This window comes from Diplodia corticola, assembly GCF_001883845.1.
Source record: "Diplodia corticola strain CBS 112549 chromosome Unknown scaffold21, whole genome shotgun sequence".
NCBI classification, from domain to species: Eukaryota; Fungi; Ascomycota; class Dothideomycetes; order Botryosphaeriales; family Botryosphaeriaceae; genus Diplodia; species Diplodia corticola.
The window spans coordinates 359,958-373,389 of NW_017971500.1; the positions used below are offsets into that span (position 1 = coordinate 359,958).

General features: G+C 57.5%; 4 protein-coding genes across 4 annotated transcripts; 1 reads left to right on the forward strand and 3 right to left on the reverse strand.

Moving 5' to 3' along the window:
* Window positions 1-1,416: 1,416 nt before the first annotated feature.
* BKCO1_21000110 (mrna 3-end-processing protein rna14) lies at window positions 1,417-4,613 on the reverse strand (the record flags this gene model as incomplete). The annotated part of the gene is made up of 3 exons (XM_020272620.1): window positions 1,417-3,258; window positions 3,314-3,745; window positions 3,801-4,613. 3 exons carry the CDS (start codon window positions 4,611-4,613, stop codon window positions 1,417-1,419), a joined length of 3,087 nt encoding a protein of 1,028 aa, XP_020130921.1.
* Window positions 4,614-4,905: 292 nt separating this feature from the next.
* Window positions 4,906-6,125, forward strand: BKCO1_21000111 (uncharacterized protein; the record flags this gene model as incomplete). Its single annotated transcript, XM_020272621.1, has 4 exons — window positions 4,906-5,271; window positions 5,393-5,695; window positions 5,757-5,922; window positions 5,977-6,125. 4 exons carry the CDS (start codon window positions 4,906-4,908, stop codon window positions 6,123-6,125), a joined length of 984 nt encoding a protein of 327 aa, XP_020130920.1.
* Window positions 6,126-6,979: 854 nt separating this feature from the next.
* Window positions 6,980-10,541, reverse strand: BKCO1_21000112 (initiation factor 2; the record flags this gene model as incomplete). The annotated part of the gene is made up of 3 exons (XM_020272622.1): window positions 6,980-7,131; window positions 7,219-10,450; window positions 10,521-10,541. The coding sequence occupies 3 exons, from the start codon at window positions 10,539-10,541 to the stop codon at window positions 6,980-6,982; spliced, it is 3,405 nt and encodes a 1,134-aa protein (XP_020130949.1).
* A 456-nt stretch (window positions 10,542-10,997) lies between these two features.
* On the reverse strand, window positions 10,998-13,008 carry BKCO1_21000113 (oligopeptide transporter; the record flags this gene model as incomplete). Its single annotated transcript, XM_020272623.1, has 4 exons — window positions 10,998-12,076; window positions 12,134-12,526; window positions 12,577-12,690; window positions 12,750-13,008. 4 exons carry the CDS (start codon window positions 13,006-13,008, stop codon window positions 10,998-11,000), a joined length of 1,845 nt encoding a protein of 614 aa, XP_020130948.1.
* Window positions 13,009-13,432: the final 424 nt, after the last annotated feature.

A 13,432-nucleotide genomic window follows, 5' to 3' on the forward strand; every position in this document is an offset into this window, starting at 1 on the left:
AAGATCTGACGATGCCACGGGTTCCGCGGGCGCTGCTGCATCCAAGAAAGGAGGGCACGAGGCACTACACACCAACATAGGAAGGCACGGGACAGCACCAACGAAGCTCCCGCTCGAGGAAGGCGCTGCGAAGACGTCATGTCTTGTGCGCTGCTCGGCCGCCCGCCAATCTGACGCACCCAGCACACGACCAGGCGGCGGCGCCCGTGATGCTGCCAGCCCCCGATGGGTGCGCACGACCAGTATGCATCTACGGCGGCGGCGCAGCGCGTCATTTCCTCTGCAACGACACGTGACGAAGCGACGACATGGGCGCGCCTCGACGGCCGATGCGAACGGCACGCACACCCACGCCAAACCAATGACGACTAGAAAATAGGGTAGTTGCAGTTTTTGGCCACATCTATGACATGAAATATCACAATGTTGAGGTAATCGAGTCCGTTTGAGCTTTGAAGTCTCGACAAGCAATTTGGCGCCAGCCCTGTCCCTCACGTTTAGTAGACACAAGGCTTTCCCCGGGAACTCGCGAGTGATACCGTTGTGTTGAGAACCGGCCAGTAGCATCCTTTCTTTTCCTCCTTTTGGGGTATCGAATAAGTCCGTTGGCCTCGTACTTTGCATACTCAAGTTGCAAGGAAAAGCTACCAACATGCAGACGTCGCCGACAAAGTGTCTTCCCGCAATGCCATCCTCGGCTAGAAAAGCAGCCTTGGAAGCATCCAGTAGCCGATGGAACAGTCCCTGGTCTTCGAGAAAGCAGTTGCGGATGCAAGAAGGTACATGATACTGGACATCATCACACGGTCGACATTCGGAATCTAAGGTTCTCAGCCAGACGCCATTGATTTAGTCTTTTTGTTTATTGTACACATCCCATTCAAGTCATTGCAGCAGTCGGCCGCAGATAGGGAAACCCCAGAGCGCGCATACTCATAGTGCATCGCAAATTACCAAACGAGGAGGGGAAATCAGAAGAAACGCCATCATGCTCTTGAGAATAAGCCCCGCCTTTCTTCAAATTTTCCATCATTACTCAGCGTACGGAGAGGAAGAGAGAGAGAGAGAGAGAGAGAGAGAGAGAGAGAGAGAAAGGGATCCTGATTTCCAGACTGAATGACTGCCCGATATAACCCGCGCTATGTTGGAATGGAAAGGTGCCCATGTAGAACGTAATGCAGAAGCTACATGGCCATGGGCGTACATGCAGTATTACCACATCCCGCCATGACGTATCCGACCGAGTGGCCGGACGCGTCCCACTGTAGTACCACACGTGCGGCTGCCCATCATATCTCCAGTTCCCATTAGTTGAGAAAATTTCCCCCCAAGTTTGCGCCCATGTATGAGCGCTTTCACGTTTGACTGTCAACTAAAGTGAAACGACTCGAAGGTGGAACGGCAATGGTGTAGCTTTTAGCGATAGTAAGGGTTGGGGCCGTTCATCGGCATCTGGCCCATCGGGTGTCCGGCGCCAGGAATCTGACGGAGAGGCTCGATCCTATGTTGCGGCGGCCACGTCTGCGGTAGCTGCACGTTGCGCAGCACATCGACGACCCTCTCAGGAATGAACCGCACAGAGTTGTACGTGTGGGCGGACGGAATGATGCTGAGGATGAACGTAAGGTCGCGGGGTAGAGGCGTAGGCTGACCTCCGGCGCCTCCAGCTTGTGTGCTGTTGGCACCGTCGCGGCCAAGATTGCGGCCCTGTTGTGCAGCAAGGCGCCGGCCGGCAGCTCCCTTGAGTGGCGACTCTCCGCGGGCAATCTTGCGTGGCTGCACTGCCGAGTCGTTGTCTGAATCGTCAGGAACGTAAGGACGCTTGGGTGAGTCACGCGCTTGGACAGGAGGAGGACGGGGAGAGTCGATCACCGACGGAGGTACCGAAGGAGCGGGAGGTTGTTGCTGTGGAACAGGCGCCGCCGGCTGCGCGACTTGTGCTGGCTGCTCCATGCCCGGCGGAGGCTTCGGTCTGGCTTGCGTGAGAGGCGAGATGATAGGACGCATGGCGGTCGGGTCGAAGGAGGGCTTGGAGTAGCGGCGAGAGAAGTGGAAAAGTTGAGCATCCTCCGGGAAAAGCTCTGACATGCGCCTCTCGAGTTCTTGAATCTGACTGAGCTCGCCGTAGTGCGACTCGTATTCATGGAAAAAGGCATATATAGGTTTAGCCTTTGAGAGTGTCTCGGGTTTTTGCGCGAGCCTGCTGACCGTCGTCTTGAAGACTGCTCTCGCGTTGGTGATGTCGTTCTTTGCAATGAGGTGCTTGAGGTACTCCAACGCGAACTCCTCGTCTTCAGGAAACAACTTCATGCCGCGCTCTAAGATCTTCGTCGCAGCGGGATCGTTGTAGCAGTGATGCTCGATCAGAGCGCTGGCAACGTACACATCGCTTGTGATGCGACCAGCCTTACGAGCATCCGCGAACACCTGACGGAAGCCGCCAATCCTCTCGCCAGGCTTACCCTTGCCCTGAATGCGGCGCATAGCTCTGATCAGCGCGATCCATGCAAACGAGACTGTCCTGGAGAGAAGTTTGATCTGTGCAGCATTGCCCTTCTGTATCGCCTCAATCTGAGCTTGGAGAGCAGCTTCCTTGGCCTTGAAAGCGCTGTTGCCCTCCTGGTCATCGTCATCGTCATCGACTTGTTCTTCCTCGTTGTTTTCAGATTGCTGCGCAAACATGTCCTTGATGCGGCTGACCATGTCGGTTTCGCGAGCCTTCGTCTTGTTGATCAAAGCGTACAGAGCATCCAACGTTTTCTGGTACGGTTCGCGAACGAGCTCGCCGCGGCGGACGAGGCTGTCTTCACCCTCTTCGGTTGCGGACGTTATTTCAATCCGGTCAGCGCGTCTGAAAGCAAGCAGGCAGCTCTCCGGGTTGGCCTCACAGCCCTTGGCGAGGAAATCATTGCCTTCTGATTCCAGATCGTTCTGAAAAGCAAACTCAGCTGCATCGTACCACATTTCAGGCCAGAAGCGGAGAGCCATCAGTGCCTGCTTGTAAACGAAGATTACACGGGACTTGAATGCAGAGACGTCTTCCTCTTTCAGCACCAATGGGTCTTCCTTCTCCCAAGCAATCCACTTCTTCCAGATGTCGACTTGCTTCACGAACTCGAGATCACCATCAAAGCCAAGAGCAGGCGGCAGCTTCGCAAGGGTCGTCCTGTTCAAATCCCTGGTAATGTTCTCCAATGCAACGATCGAGCTACGAGCAGTCATGTAGGCGGGGGACTTTTCCTGAAGGAACTTGCGGCCCTTTAGAAACGCGTTAGTCATCGGTAACAAACATTCTCAGCCCGGGGTGGCTTACGGTGACCTTGTTCAGCCCCATTTCAAAGCGATCATACTGCTTCCAGAGTGCCGTGACTGCATCGGTTGGGACGCAAATAGCCTTCTGGTAGGCCTTGCGCAACAGATCCATCTTCTGCTGGTCCTGCCACGTGCTTCCACCCACATTGCCCGGACCGGATTCGATGAACTCGACGTAATCCTGCCAGAGCTGGCCGGCGTCCTTGTCCATGCCCACGTTCTGAAGGACGAAGTCATAGGCCAGGGAGACGGTTTGGCGAGCGGCGCCGGTTGCATCTGCTGTGAGGTTGTTGCGTCTCCGGATGTAAGTAAGATAAGTAGACCACAGCTCAACATGGGGCACTGTGAGAAGGGATTGCTCGAATATGCGCTCGACGCCATAGAAGTTGTTAGCCTGCAACTCCATGTTCGCGAACGCCACCCATTGCTCCGCCTGTGAGGATATATCAGCTCGAAAAGTAGTAGTACGGTGGACTGTTTTGGCTTACCGCGTGCGGGAAGACCTTGAAGAAGCGGCCATAGACGGCACGAGCCTCCTCGAGCTTGTCACGCCGCCTGTATTCGTTGATCAAGCTCAGCCAAGCGTCCAGATCGCCGCGCGGATCCTCCTGAATCCTGTCTTCAAGAATGCCAATGCGGTCCTGCGGCAGACGCGCCTTGGAGGTCGGCTGCACAGCCGCGTGGGTCTGGGACTGGGGATTGACAGACGCAGCGGAATCAGCAGGAGGAAGTGCGCTTTGAGCGCCATTGGAAACACCTGAAACACCCTGATCTTGTGCAGCTTTATGTATTGGTACATTTGATGATGATGAAGGAAGTGCATTGACTGGAGTCTGAGAAACAGAACGCTCTGGCGTATGCGTAGAACCCGGCGCAGAAACCTTCACTCCCTGAGCACCAGCTGCTTTTGCGACGGGGGACTCGTCCTCGTCGTCCTCGTCATCTACGACAAACCCACCCATCGTACGCGGCGGCTTGGCCTGGGTCTTCTGGTCGGGCACGGCCGACGCGGTGCGTGACGGGGCCTGCGAGGCGGGCTGCGACGGCGTCGGCGTGGACGTGGGCTGAGCGGCCTCAGCCGGAGCGGGAGCGGCGCTCGGGTCGTATGCGGATGTGTCGGGCATCAGAGCGGACGGATCGTAATCCTCGTCCTCGTCATCATCTTCGGCGGGCGCAGCCTGGGGCGGGTCGTCGGGTGGGGGCTCGTCGCCCTGCTGCGGCTCGCTGCCATTGCCAAAGGCGGCGGCTGCATCGGACTGCAGCGACTGCAGAAAGGCCATCTCGGGGGTCATGTCCGCCATGGCGACGGTAGGCAGGCTTAGGCGGGCTGTGGGTGTCGCTGCAGGTGCAGCGGAGGGGCGGCGACAGCTGTAAAGCTGCACTGTCAGTTGCGGGATCGGCGCTGGGGTCGGACGCGCAAGGACGCGATGGCAGCGCTGGGGCGGGACAGGCGGCCGGGCGCAGGGTGGGGGTGCGCAAGCGCCTTTGTCCTGGGCGGGTGGCTGCGGTGGTGCGGGTTTTGTTGCTTGGAGGAGGAGAGTTTGGAGTACGGAAGCGGAGGCCGTTGGACTTTGCAGCGCGCCAGCTCGCGCAATGACGCCCGTTCCTTGGCGCCGATCGTCACCTCAACCACGCTCCGCGCGCACCACTCCTCAGCTGCCCGAACTTGACGTGGCATTCCAGGCACACGCCCTCCCCGAGCCCTCCACCCGTCGCCGCGGCCTTCACTGCGCTCAGCCGACCCAAGCCATGAACCCGCAGATCTCGCTGCCGCGCCATGGCGGCCCGTCCAACAACTTCGGCGGCACCGTGCCCAGCAACCGCCGCCAGGGCGTCAAGATGCCGCGCTTCTTCAAGCGCCTGTTCAAGTTTCCGCAGATGGACTTCGAGACGGCTGTCTGGGAGATGATGAGCCTCATAATAGCACCCAAGAAGGTGTTCCGCTCCATATACTACCACGTAAGGCAGCCTGCGCCTCTTGCGCGCGCATGCGCCCGACACCCGGCTAACGTTCTGTGCAGAAGCGTAATACTCCTCGGCCGCCTCGCCTTCGCAGCGGATGCTGACGCGCGCACTAGAGACGAAGAACACCTGGCACCGCCCTGATCCCGCCTTCACCTACCTGCTGTCCTTCTTCCTGATCCTGACCTCGCTCGCCTGGGGTCTGGCCTACGCCGAAGGCTTTGGCAAAACGCTGCGCATAATGCTGGTGTTTGTCTTCGTGCACTTCATTGGCTTGTCTCTGGCTGTCGCGACCTCTGCCTACTTCTTGGTTGGACGACTGTTGGGTCCGGGTGTGCCCGGCTTGCCCGGGCGGCGGAGACAAGGGCTCTTTGTGCAGCCAGGCGACGGAGAGCAGCTCGAGTTTGGATACTGCTTCGATGTGAGTCCGGCCACACGACTCGGTCGGAGATGCCCTCACAGACTAACGCACAGCTGCGCAGGTCTCGATCCGCGCATTCTTCCCTGTGTGGTTCTTTCTTTACGTCATTCAGTTCCTCCTGATGCCTCTCATTGCCCGCGACTTTTGGGTTTCGTCGCTTGTTGGTAACTCGTTGTACCTGCTTGCTTTTGGGTACTATACCATCATCACCTTCCTGGGTTATAACGGTATTTCTCCACTTGAGCAGAATCGCAAAGTCTTCCTTGCTAATTATAGTTCAGCCCTCCCTTTCCTTCACCACACTGAGCTTCTCCTCACCCCGGTGGCTGTTTTCACCGTACTCTGGTTCATCAGCTTGTTCGGCGCCAACCTGCCCAAGCATTTGGCACCCGTTTTATGGGCTGGGGCCAAGTTGCGCAAGTCCGTATGATTTACCTGTTTACACTCATTGGGATCTCAAAAAGAAAGGATGCGGTCTGCGTGTTGTAATTCTAGCGATATAAGCTCGGCATGGGTTGGCGTTCTGGGTTCTGCGTGTTTTACATTTATAGTTGACTCGTCGCGAAAGCTTCCTGTATAGTATCTGGCGTCAAGGCCTAAAACGGTGGGGGTTTCACTTGCTCTCTCCTCTTACAACCAAGTGAACCATCGTCTAAAAGACAAAGTCAGCAGCTTGGTCCTGCATTTGCGTGGAAGATACTATGTATACTATTGGTAGTGATCTCTGTCGAATCTACGGCGATCCCTCACTCGCTCCTTCGGGTTGAGTGTTCAGTCAGTAACCAGGCCGCTTTTACTCGACACCATTGCCTCTACATTTTACTGTTTCAATGACATCCTACATTCATGATCTTTCATGATGGGCATCAAATGGAAACCGACTTTTGCATCGCGATCAACTCAAGCCAAGGGAGGTCTGCATGTAGGCCAACCAAATAGCTTAGCCCTTTCCCCTACGTCTTTGACAATCTCCGTACCCCCAACAAGAGACAGCTGAGTGTCGAGCGTGCTGTGTGCCATTGTATAAACAATAGCGACGAGCGGTAAATCAAGAAGCCAGACGAAACTTCATTTATATCTGTATCTATTTCTAATCGCTTCACCGCGCAAAGAATAAATCTATTCACACAACACCTCTCACCCCATGTCGTTATGTCCTCTAGTGAAATGTGCACATGCTACCAACCATATCGTACAACGCCTTCCTCATACAAACAACCACTTCGCAAGTGGTATATATGTTGAGCCGAGAATATCCCACGTACATCCCCCCCTCAGTGTCGTCTACAAAAATCTCTTCTCGAACTTCTCTTCGTAGCACTGAATCGTATCGCCAGCCTTGAACTCTCCCCAGTTCTCAAACGCCATACCGCACTCGTTGCCCTTCTGCATCTCCGTGATGTCCTTCTTGACCTGCTTGAGGCTGGAAATTTTGCCTGTAATGAAGAAGAAAAAAAAACCGTCAGTCAGTCTCATGGCTTTTGTCAAACGCAAGAGCGGGAGGGGGGGAAAAGACAACATACCATCATAAATCTTCTCGTCCTTCCTGAACACGCGCACCTTGCTCCTGGCATTGACGACGCCGTTTGTAACCCTGCAGCCGGCAATGTTCGACGTCTTCTTGCGGGCGACCTTGATCTCGAAGACTTCGAGGACGTTCGCCTCGCCCGTGACGCGGTGCGTGACGGCCGGTGCGAGGTGCTCGCTCAGCAGCGCCTTGACGTCGTCGACGAGGCGGTAGATGACGTTCTGCTCGAGCAGGCGCACGCCCTTCGCCTCCGCCATGGACGCCATCCGCTGGTCCACGGCCGTGTTGAACACGACCACGTGCCCGCCCGCCGTCGCCGCCAGGTCCACGTCCGACTCGCTGACGGCGCCCACGCCCGTGCGGAGCACCCGCGGCTGCACCTCGCCGTTGCCCACCGTCATGACGTAGTCCACCACCGCCTCCACCGACCCGGACACGTCCGCCTTGACGACGAACGGTATCACCTTTGGCCCGCCGCCGAGCTTCGCCGACTCGAGCTCTTGTTGCTCTGCCGCGGCGACGGCCGCTTCTGGGTCCTCCGCGCCCGCTTCTGCTGCGGCGGCGATCGCCTGCTCGCGCTCGCGCTCGCGCTCGCGTTTTTCGTGCTCCAGACGACGCGCCTCGTTGATTGCTTCCATGTCTTTGGCCATCTGGATGCGCTCCGCGTTGGTCTCACGGTATTCGACGACCTCGGCGGCACGCCGCTCGTTGGGTGCCTCGAGGACCTCGTCGCCGGCTGAAGGCTGACCGCGCCAGCCGTCGATCTCGGCAGGCATGCCGGGGCCAACCGTGGGGATTTCGACGCCCGCCTCGTTCCTGATCGAGCGGACGCGAGCGAACGTCTGGCCAGCCACGATGATAGAGCCGACTTTGAGCGTGCCGCGGCGGACGAGCACCGTGGCGGCCTTGCCTGACTTCTTGGTCGAGACTTCCAAGACCCAGCCCTCGACCGGGCCTTCGGGGTCGGCGCGATGGTCCAGAATTTCGGATAGCGTGATGGCAGCTTCTTCGAGGTCCTGCATGCCCTGGCCGGTCTTGCCGCTGACGGGAATGGCTTGGATGTCTCCACCGAAGTCTTCGACGTCAACACCATGGCGAGCCAGGTCCTGCTTGACCTGCTCGGGGTTGGCGCCTTCCTTATCAATCTTGTTGATGGCAACGATGATGGGAACACGAGCGGACTTGGCGTGTTTGATGGCTTCGATAGTTTGCGGCTTGACACTGTCGTCGGCGGCAACGACAAGAATGACGATATCCGTCACGTTCGCACCACGCTGACGCATGCTGAGGAAAGCAGCGTGACCAGGGGTGTCGAGGAAAGTGATGGTTTTGTCATTTGAGAGGGGAACGCTGAATGCACCAATGTGTTGAGTGATGCCACCGAACTCGGTTGCCGCGACCGAGGACTTCCGTAAATAGTCGAGAAGGGTGGTCTTTCCGTGATCGACGTGCCCCATGATAGTGACAACGGGCGGACGAGGGGGCAAAATCGCCTTGTCTTCTGGCTCTGGAGCGGGGTAAAGGTCGAGGTCGTCCGAGGGATCGGCGGCGACGGGCTCGAAGTTGTATTCCATAGCGATCAATCCAGCGTTCTCAGCGTTCAAGATGTCGTCATTCATGATGTCCTCAAATCCAAGCTCCATCATCTTGTTGACCAGGCTTTCCGTGCGAACCTTGAGTAAGTTCGCCAAATTGGCGACGCTAAGATACTCTGGAAGGTAGATTGGTGTCGGAGGAGCCATTTCTGTAGCAAGCTGCCTTTTCTTTTCCTTCTTCTTCGACTTGCGTTCGAGGCGGCTGATATCGACCTCGTCCTCTTCGTGAACTGAGAAATTGCGACCACCCTTAGCCTTCCGTTTGCGCGGAGCTTCCTCTTCCTCGGCAGCGGCAAACCTCGAGAACCTCGCAGCACGCTCGCGTTCCCGAACCTGCTGTAAAGCGGTATACGTCTGTTCCGATTCTTGGGGTTGCATCTCAGTTTTTTGAGGCGGCTTTGCCTCGAATTCTTCAGACGGAGCCGGCGGCCTTTCCGCTGGCGATCTCGCGACCTGGGCCATTGAAGGATCGCGCTCAACACTCGGCGGTGGTTGCGCCGGCGATCTCGGAAGCTGAGCCATCCGATAGTCGCGCTCAAAACTAGATCGTGGGTTCGCACGAGGTTGAGACCTGTCCTGGAACGAGAATGATTTCGGTTCGGGTGCGGCGGGTGCGAACATTGTATTTATCAAGTCCTTCTCAGAGCCTCTGGTGGATGGAGGACGGACAGGCTGCGCCTGCGCCGACCTCGTGAAACCCTGTGGTCCCGCCTGCTGTTCTTGTGCCGCACCACCACCGCCGCCGCTGCCGCCAAAGCGGTTGAACCTGCCCAGAAGCTTCTCCTGGTCCTGCCCCTGGTTCAGCGGCACAAAGCGCTTGTCTCCATCCGGTCTCCCTGATGTTCTCCTCACTATATTCACCCGCTGTGGGTACTGCTGCTGAGTCTCTTGCCGCCTTTGATCCAGCCCATTATCCCTGCTCTTCGACTGCATGTGCGTCCACCCCGACGCCTTGGACATGTCGAATCCTCTCACGTCCTCTTCCCTCTCGCGCTCCCTCAACTGCCGCGCTTTCTCGACCTGAGCCTGGTATTTCGGAATGCTCATCCTCTTGACAACTCCTCCGCTTCGTTGCTGCTGCTGCTGCTGGGGAGATGGCGCCGGGGCTTCTTGTGAGAACAACGCGTTCAGAGCCGCCGCTTCGGGATGGATCGCCGCTGATTGAGGTTGTTGTGGCTGCTGCTGCTGCTGCTGCCGCCGCAATAGCATCTGCTGCTTCATAGGAGGTATTGCAGGAGCAGCATTAAATTGCTTCCGCACAGCATCAGGTCCGGCGCCGACATCGTCGCGTTTCTGCTGCTGCTGCTGCTGCCGTAATAGCATCTGCTGTTTCATAGGCGGTACCGTAGGAGCAGCATTAAATCTGTTTCGTGCGGCATCAGGCTCGGGGTCTACATCGTTGCGTTGCTGTTGCTGTTGCTGCGCCGCGGCGCCGGAGCCGAAGTTCTGCGAGGGTCGTGACGAGGAGATGGCGCGGCGTTGATGGAGGAGGTTTCGAGCCGCGGCGGGGGCGAAGGGGGAGGAAGAGGACGAGGCCGGGAGCGGCAGCGGGTGGAGAGCGGCGTCGAGGAAGTTGGCGTTGTTGAGGCGCGTTGCGCAGAAGACGCAGACGTTGTGCGTCGACGATGACGCCTTTTGGTTTCGCAAATCAATTAGACGTGATGGAATTTTGGGGAAGTGGAGGTGTGAAGAGCTGACTCACTCTGAGGGCTTGTCTCCGCATCATTGGCGCGGTTTTGCAGAAGGGAGAAGTGGCAATGGGATGAGATACTTTTCCGGTTGGAGGGCAAGCAAGACCTGACGGTGGATGCGGCGCAGGCGCGGACACATTTGTCCCGAGTCATGTGGCGGAGTTATGCAGCGAACACGATTCGTCCGACGCAACTTTGACCATTTATGCTGCGGCCACGACATACTTGAGCAGCATGGGCGTGGCACGTAGAACAGCTGTACTGGGTAATCCCGCATCGGTCCAGTCGAGACACGACGCGATTAGTACCAGGTCACATCGTTTGTAGAAGCAGGATTAAATTTTTTTTTGTCACAAAACCAATCAAATAATGCAATTGGTATCTCCCAAGGTATCAAAAGTAGTCAACCAATCAAACGTGAACCACGCCATTGCATCCCACAATGTTGCGTCGTCCTTCCCCAAAACCCAATATCTGTAATGTTCGACTTATTCGGATCCCTGAAGCTTCGCCTCGCCCTTTTCCGCCTCGATGATGGAATGACGCCTGTCGTTGGCGTTGTACACACTGTCGGGCAACATGTTCAGGTGGTCCTCCTCCTTGTCGAGCTTGCGGAAGCAGATCCAGAAGAAGATGCCGCCGAGGGCAGCCAGAATGGCCGAGACGGCGTAGTTCCAGACGAGGAGCGGGTCCAGAGCCAGCGGCACGAGAGCCTGGTTGAGCGCGGAGCCAATTGCCGATTGGAAGAGGAAGACGGACGTGACGAGCGATCGCATGTTGTGCGGCGCCTTGGTGAAGGCGTACTCCAGGCCCGTGATGGACGCGAAGATCTCCGAGAAACCGATCAGAATGTATGCCAGCGATTGCACCCATACGTTGATCGGCGCCTCGATCTGGTTGCCCTCCTCGTCCTTGCACGAGTTCATCTGGTCACCGCATTCGCCCAGCTTGTAAATGTAGTACTGCGTAACTGTTGCCGCAATCATGGCGAGCGTGGCCATCAGGAAGCCGACCGCGACACGCTTGAGAGGCGTGAAGTTGATGCCCATCCTGCGCAGAGCCGGGTACAGGAAGTTGTCGACGAGCGGAATGAAGATGATGAGAGAGAGCGGGTTCAGGTTGTTGATGATGTCGTTGGGTGCGCCGTTCAGCGTCATGGTAGCAGCTTGCGAGGTCAGGTTGTTCGTCATCTGGTTGTACGCCAGCCAGTACAGAGGGTAGAAAAGGAACACCTTGCAGGCCTTGAAGCCACGACGGACCTCGTCAACCCATGCGTCGTCGAAGGTCATCCACGCGGGCTTGGAATCTCCGAGCGAGCTGGGCTTGACACTCTCCCAGAAGTTGCCGTTCTTGAAGTTTGTAACAGTGCGGACGGGGTTCAGAGAAAAGCGGCCCTTGGCACCCAGTCCAATAAGCCTGAAGGCCTTGGCGACCACCGAACCGTTGGGCGGAGTGGTCCTGTACTTGCTCTTGCACCAGAAGAGGACCATCGGGCAGAAACAGAACATGATGGTGGGGAGGGTGAAGGACAGCCAGAACCCGACATACTTCTCAGCGAAGACCATGCCTATCCATGCAAATCAGTACTCTGTATGGCAAACGGGTGAAGAATTGAGACACGTACAGACTTGGCCGACCAGAGAACCAATGTTGATCATCATGTAGAAGTAGAGGAAGACGCGGGCAACAGTAATGGCCGGGTCAGAGAGCACGCGCTCGCCGGTCTTCTTGTCTCTGATGACCTTTGGCTTGATGTCGGTGATTTGTTCGGCAATCAGTGGCGAGATGTTGGACTTGAAGCCGCCGGTACCGCAGCCCATGATGACGAGACCAACGGCGAAGATGCCAATGGCGGTGTCCGGCTTGGTGATGACAGCAGGCGATGCGGAAACGATGAGGAACAAGTGACCAATGAGCGAGATGAAGATGGACCACTGGATGGTCTTGAAACGACCGAGGTACTCATCGGCAACGTAGGCACCGATCAGTGGGCAAGTGTAGGACCAGAAAGAGTTGACTAGGGCGAGTGAGCAACCTTGGACATGCTAGCGTGCCTGTGGGACTTACAGGTGGTCAGGCCGGTGGAAGTCTGCTGGCCACGGTTCAAAGCACCAGATTGGCCGTCGAAGCCGGCACCCGTGTTTGAGCCAGCCGGGAGGGGCTGCTGGATGTAATTGACGTCTTGGTCCGTCAGTGCTACCACTCCGGCACAATATCGGGGCCGGTGGGATATGACATACAGACAATAGTGGTGCCATAGTACGAGAAACGCTCGCACAGCTCCACGAAGGCGATGGTGTACGTGGTCCACGGGATCTTGCCTGAGACGCGGAAGAGGGTGCGGAGGTCCTCTTCGGTGGGCTTCTCGTCGTCGGCGGCGGTGGACTCGGCGCCGTCAATCGGGGCCTCGATCAGCTCCATCTCCTTTTCGCCGAGCGGCGTCGGGGCGGCAGGCTCATGGCTCTTCGCGATTTCGGCGTCCTCGATGATCCTGCTCATGGTTGCGGCTGCCCGGGTGGGTGGTGGAGAGAAGAAGATCTCGAAGCGCGGGCGGCTGGGCGACTGAGGCGGGCGGCGCCGTGAGCAACCTCGAAGCAAGTGGGCTTGGGATGGAGTAGTAGACAGGCTGCGCGCAGAGGCGAACAAAGGGTGCGCGGGCCATGGACGAGGTATTATAACTTCTGGCGACGCAGCACACGGCAATGGCCCAACTGGGAAGGTGGCTGCGAATCACCGGCGCCCAGCATCTTGGAGCGGCACCCTTGCGCCATCGTATTCGAGATGGAGGCCAGACGGCTGCCAAGGCCACGCGCCCGCTGGAGCGACACGCGAGGCGCGCGATAAGCAAGGCCGGTATCTCCAAGCTCCCGCGGGCGGCGGAGAAGACGAGGCTGGGCGCCGCCGCTTATCCCGGTCGAGCAAG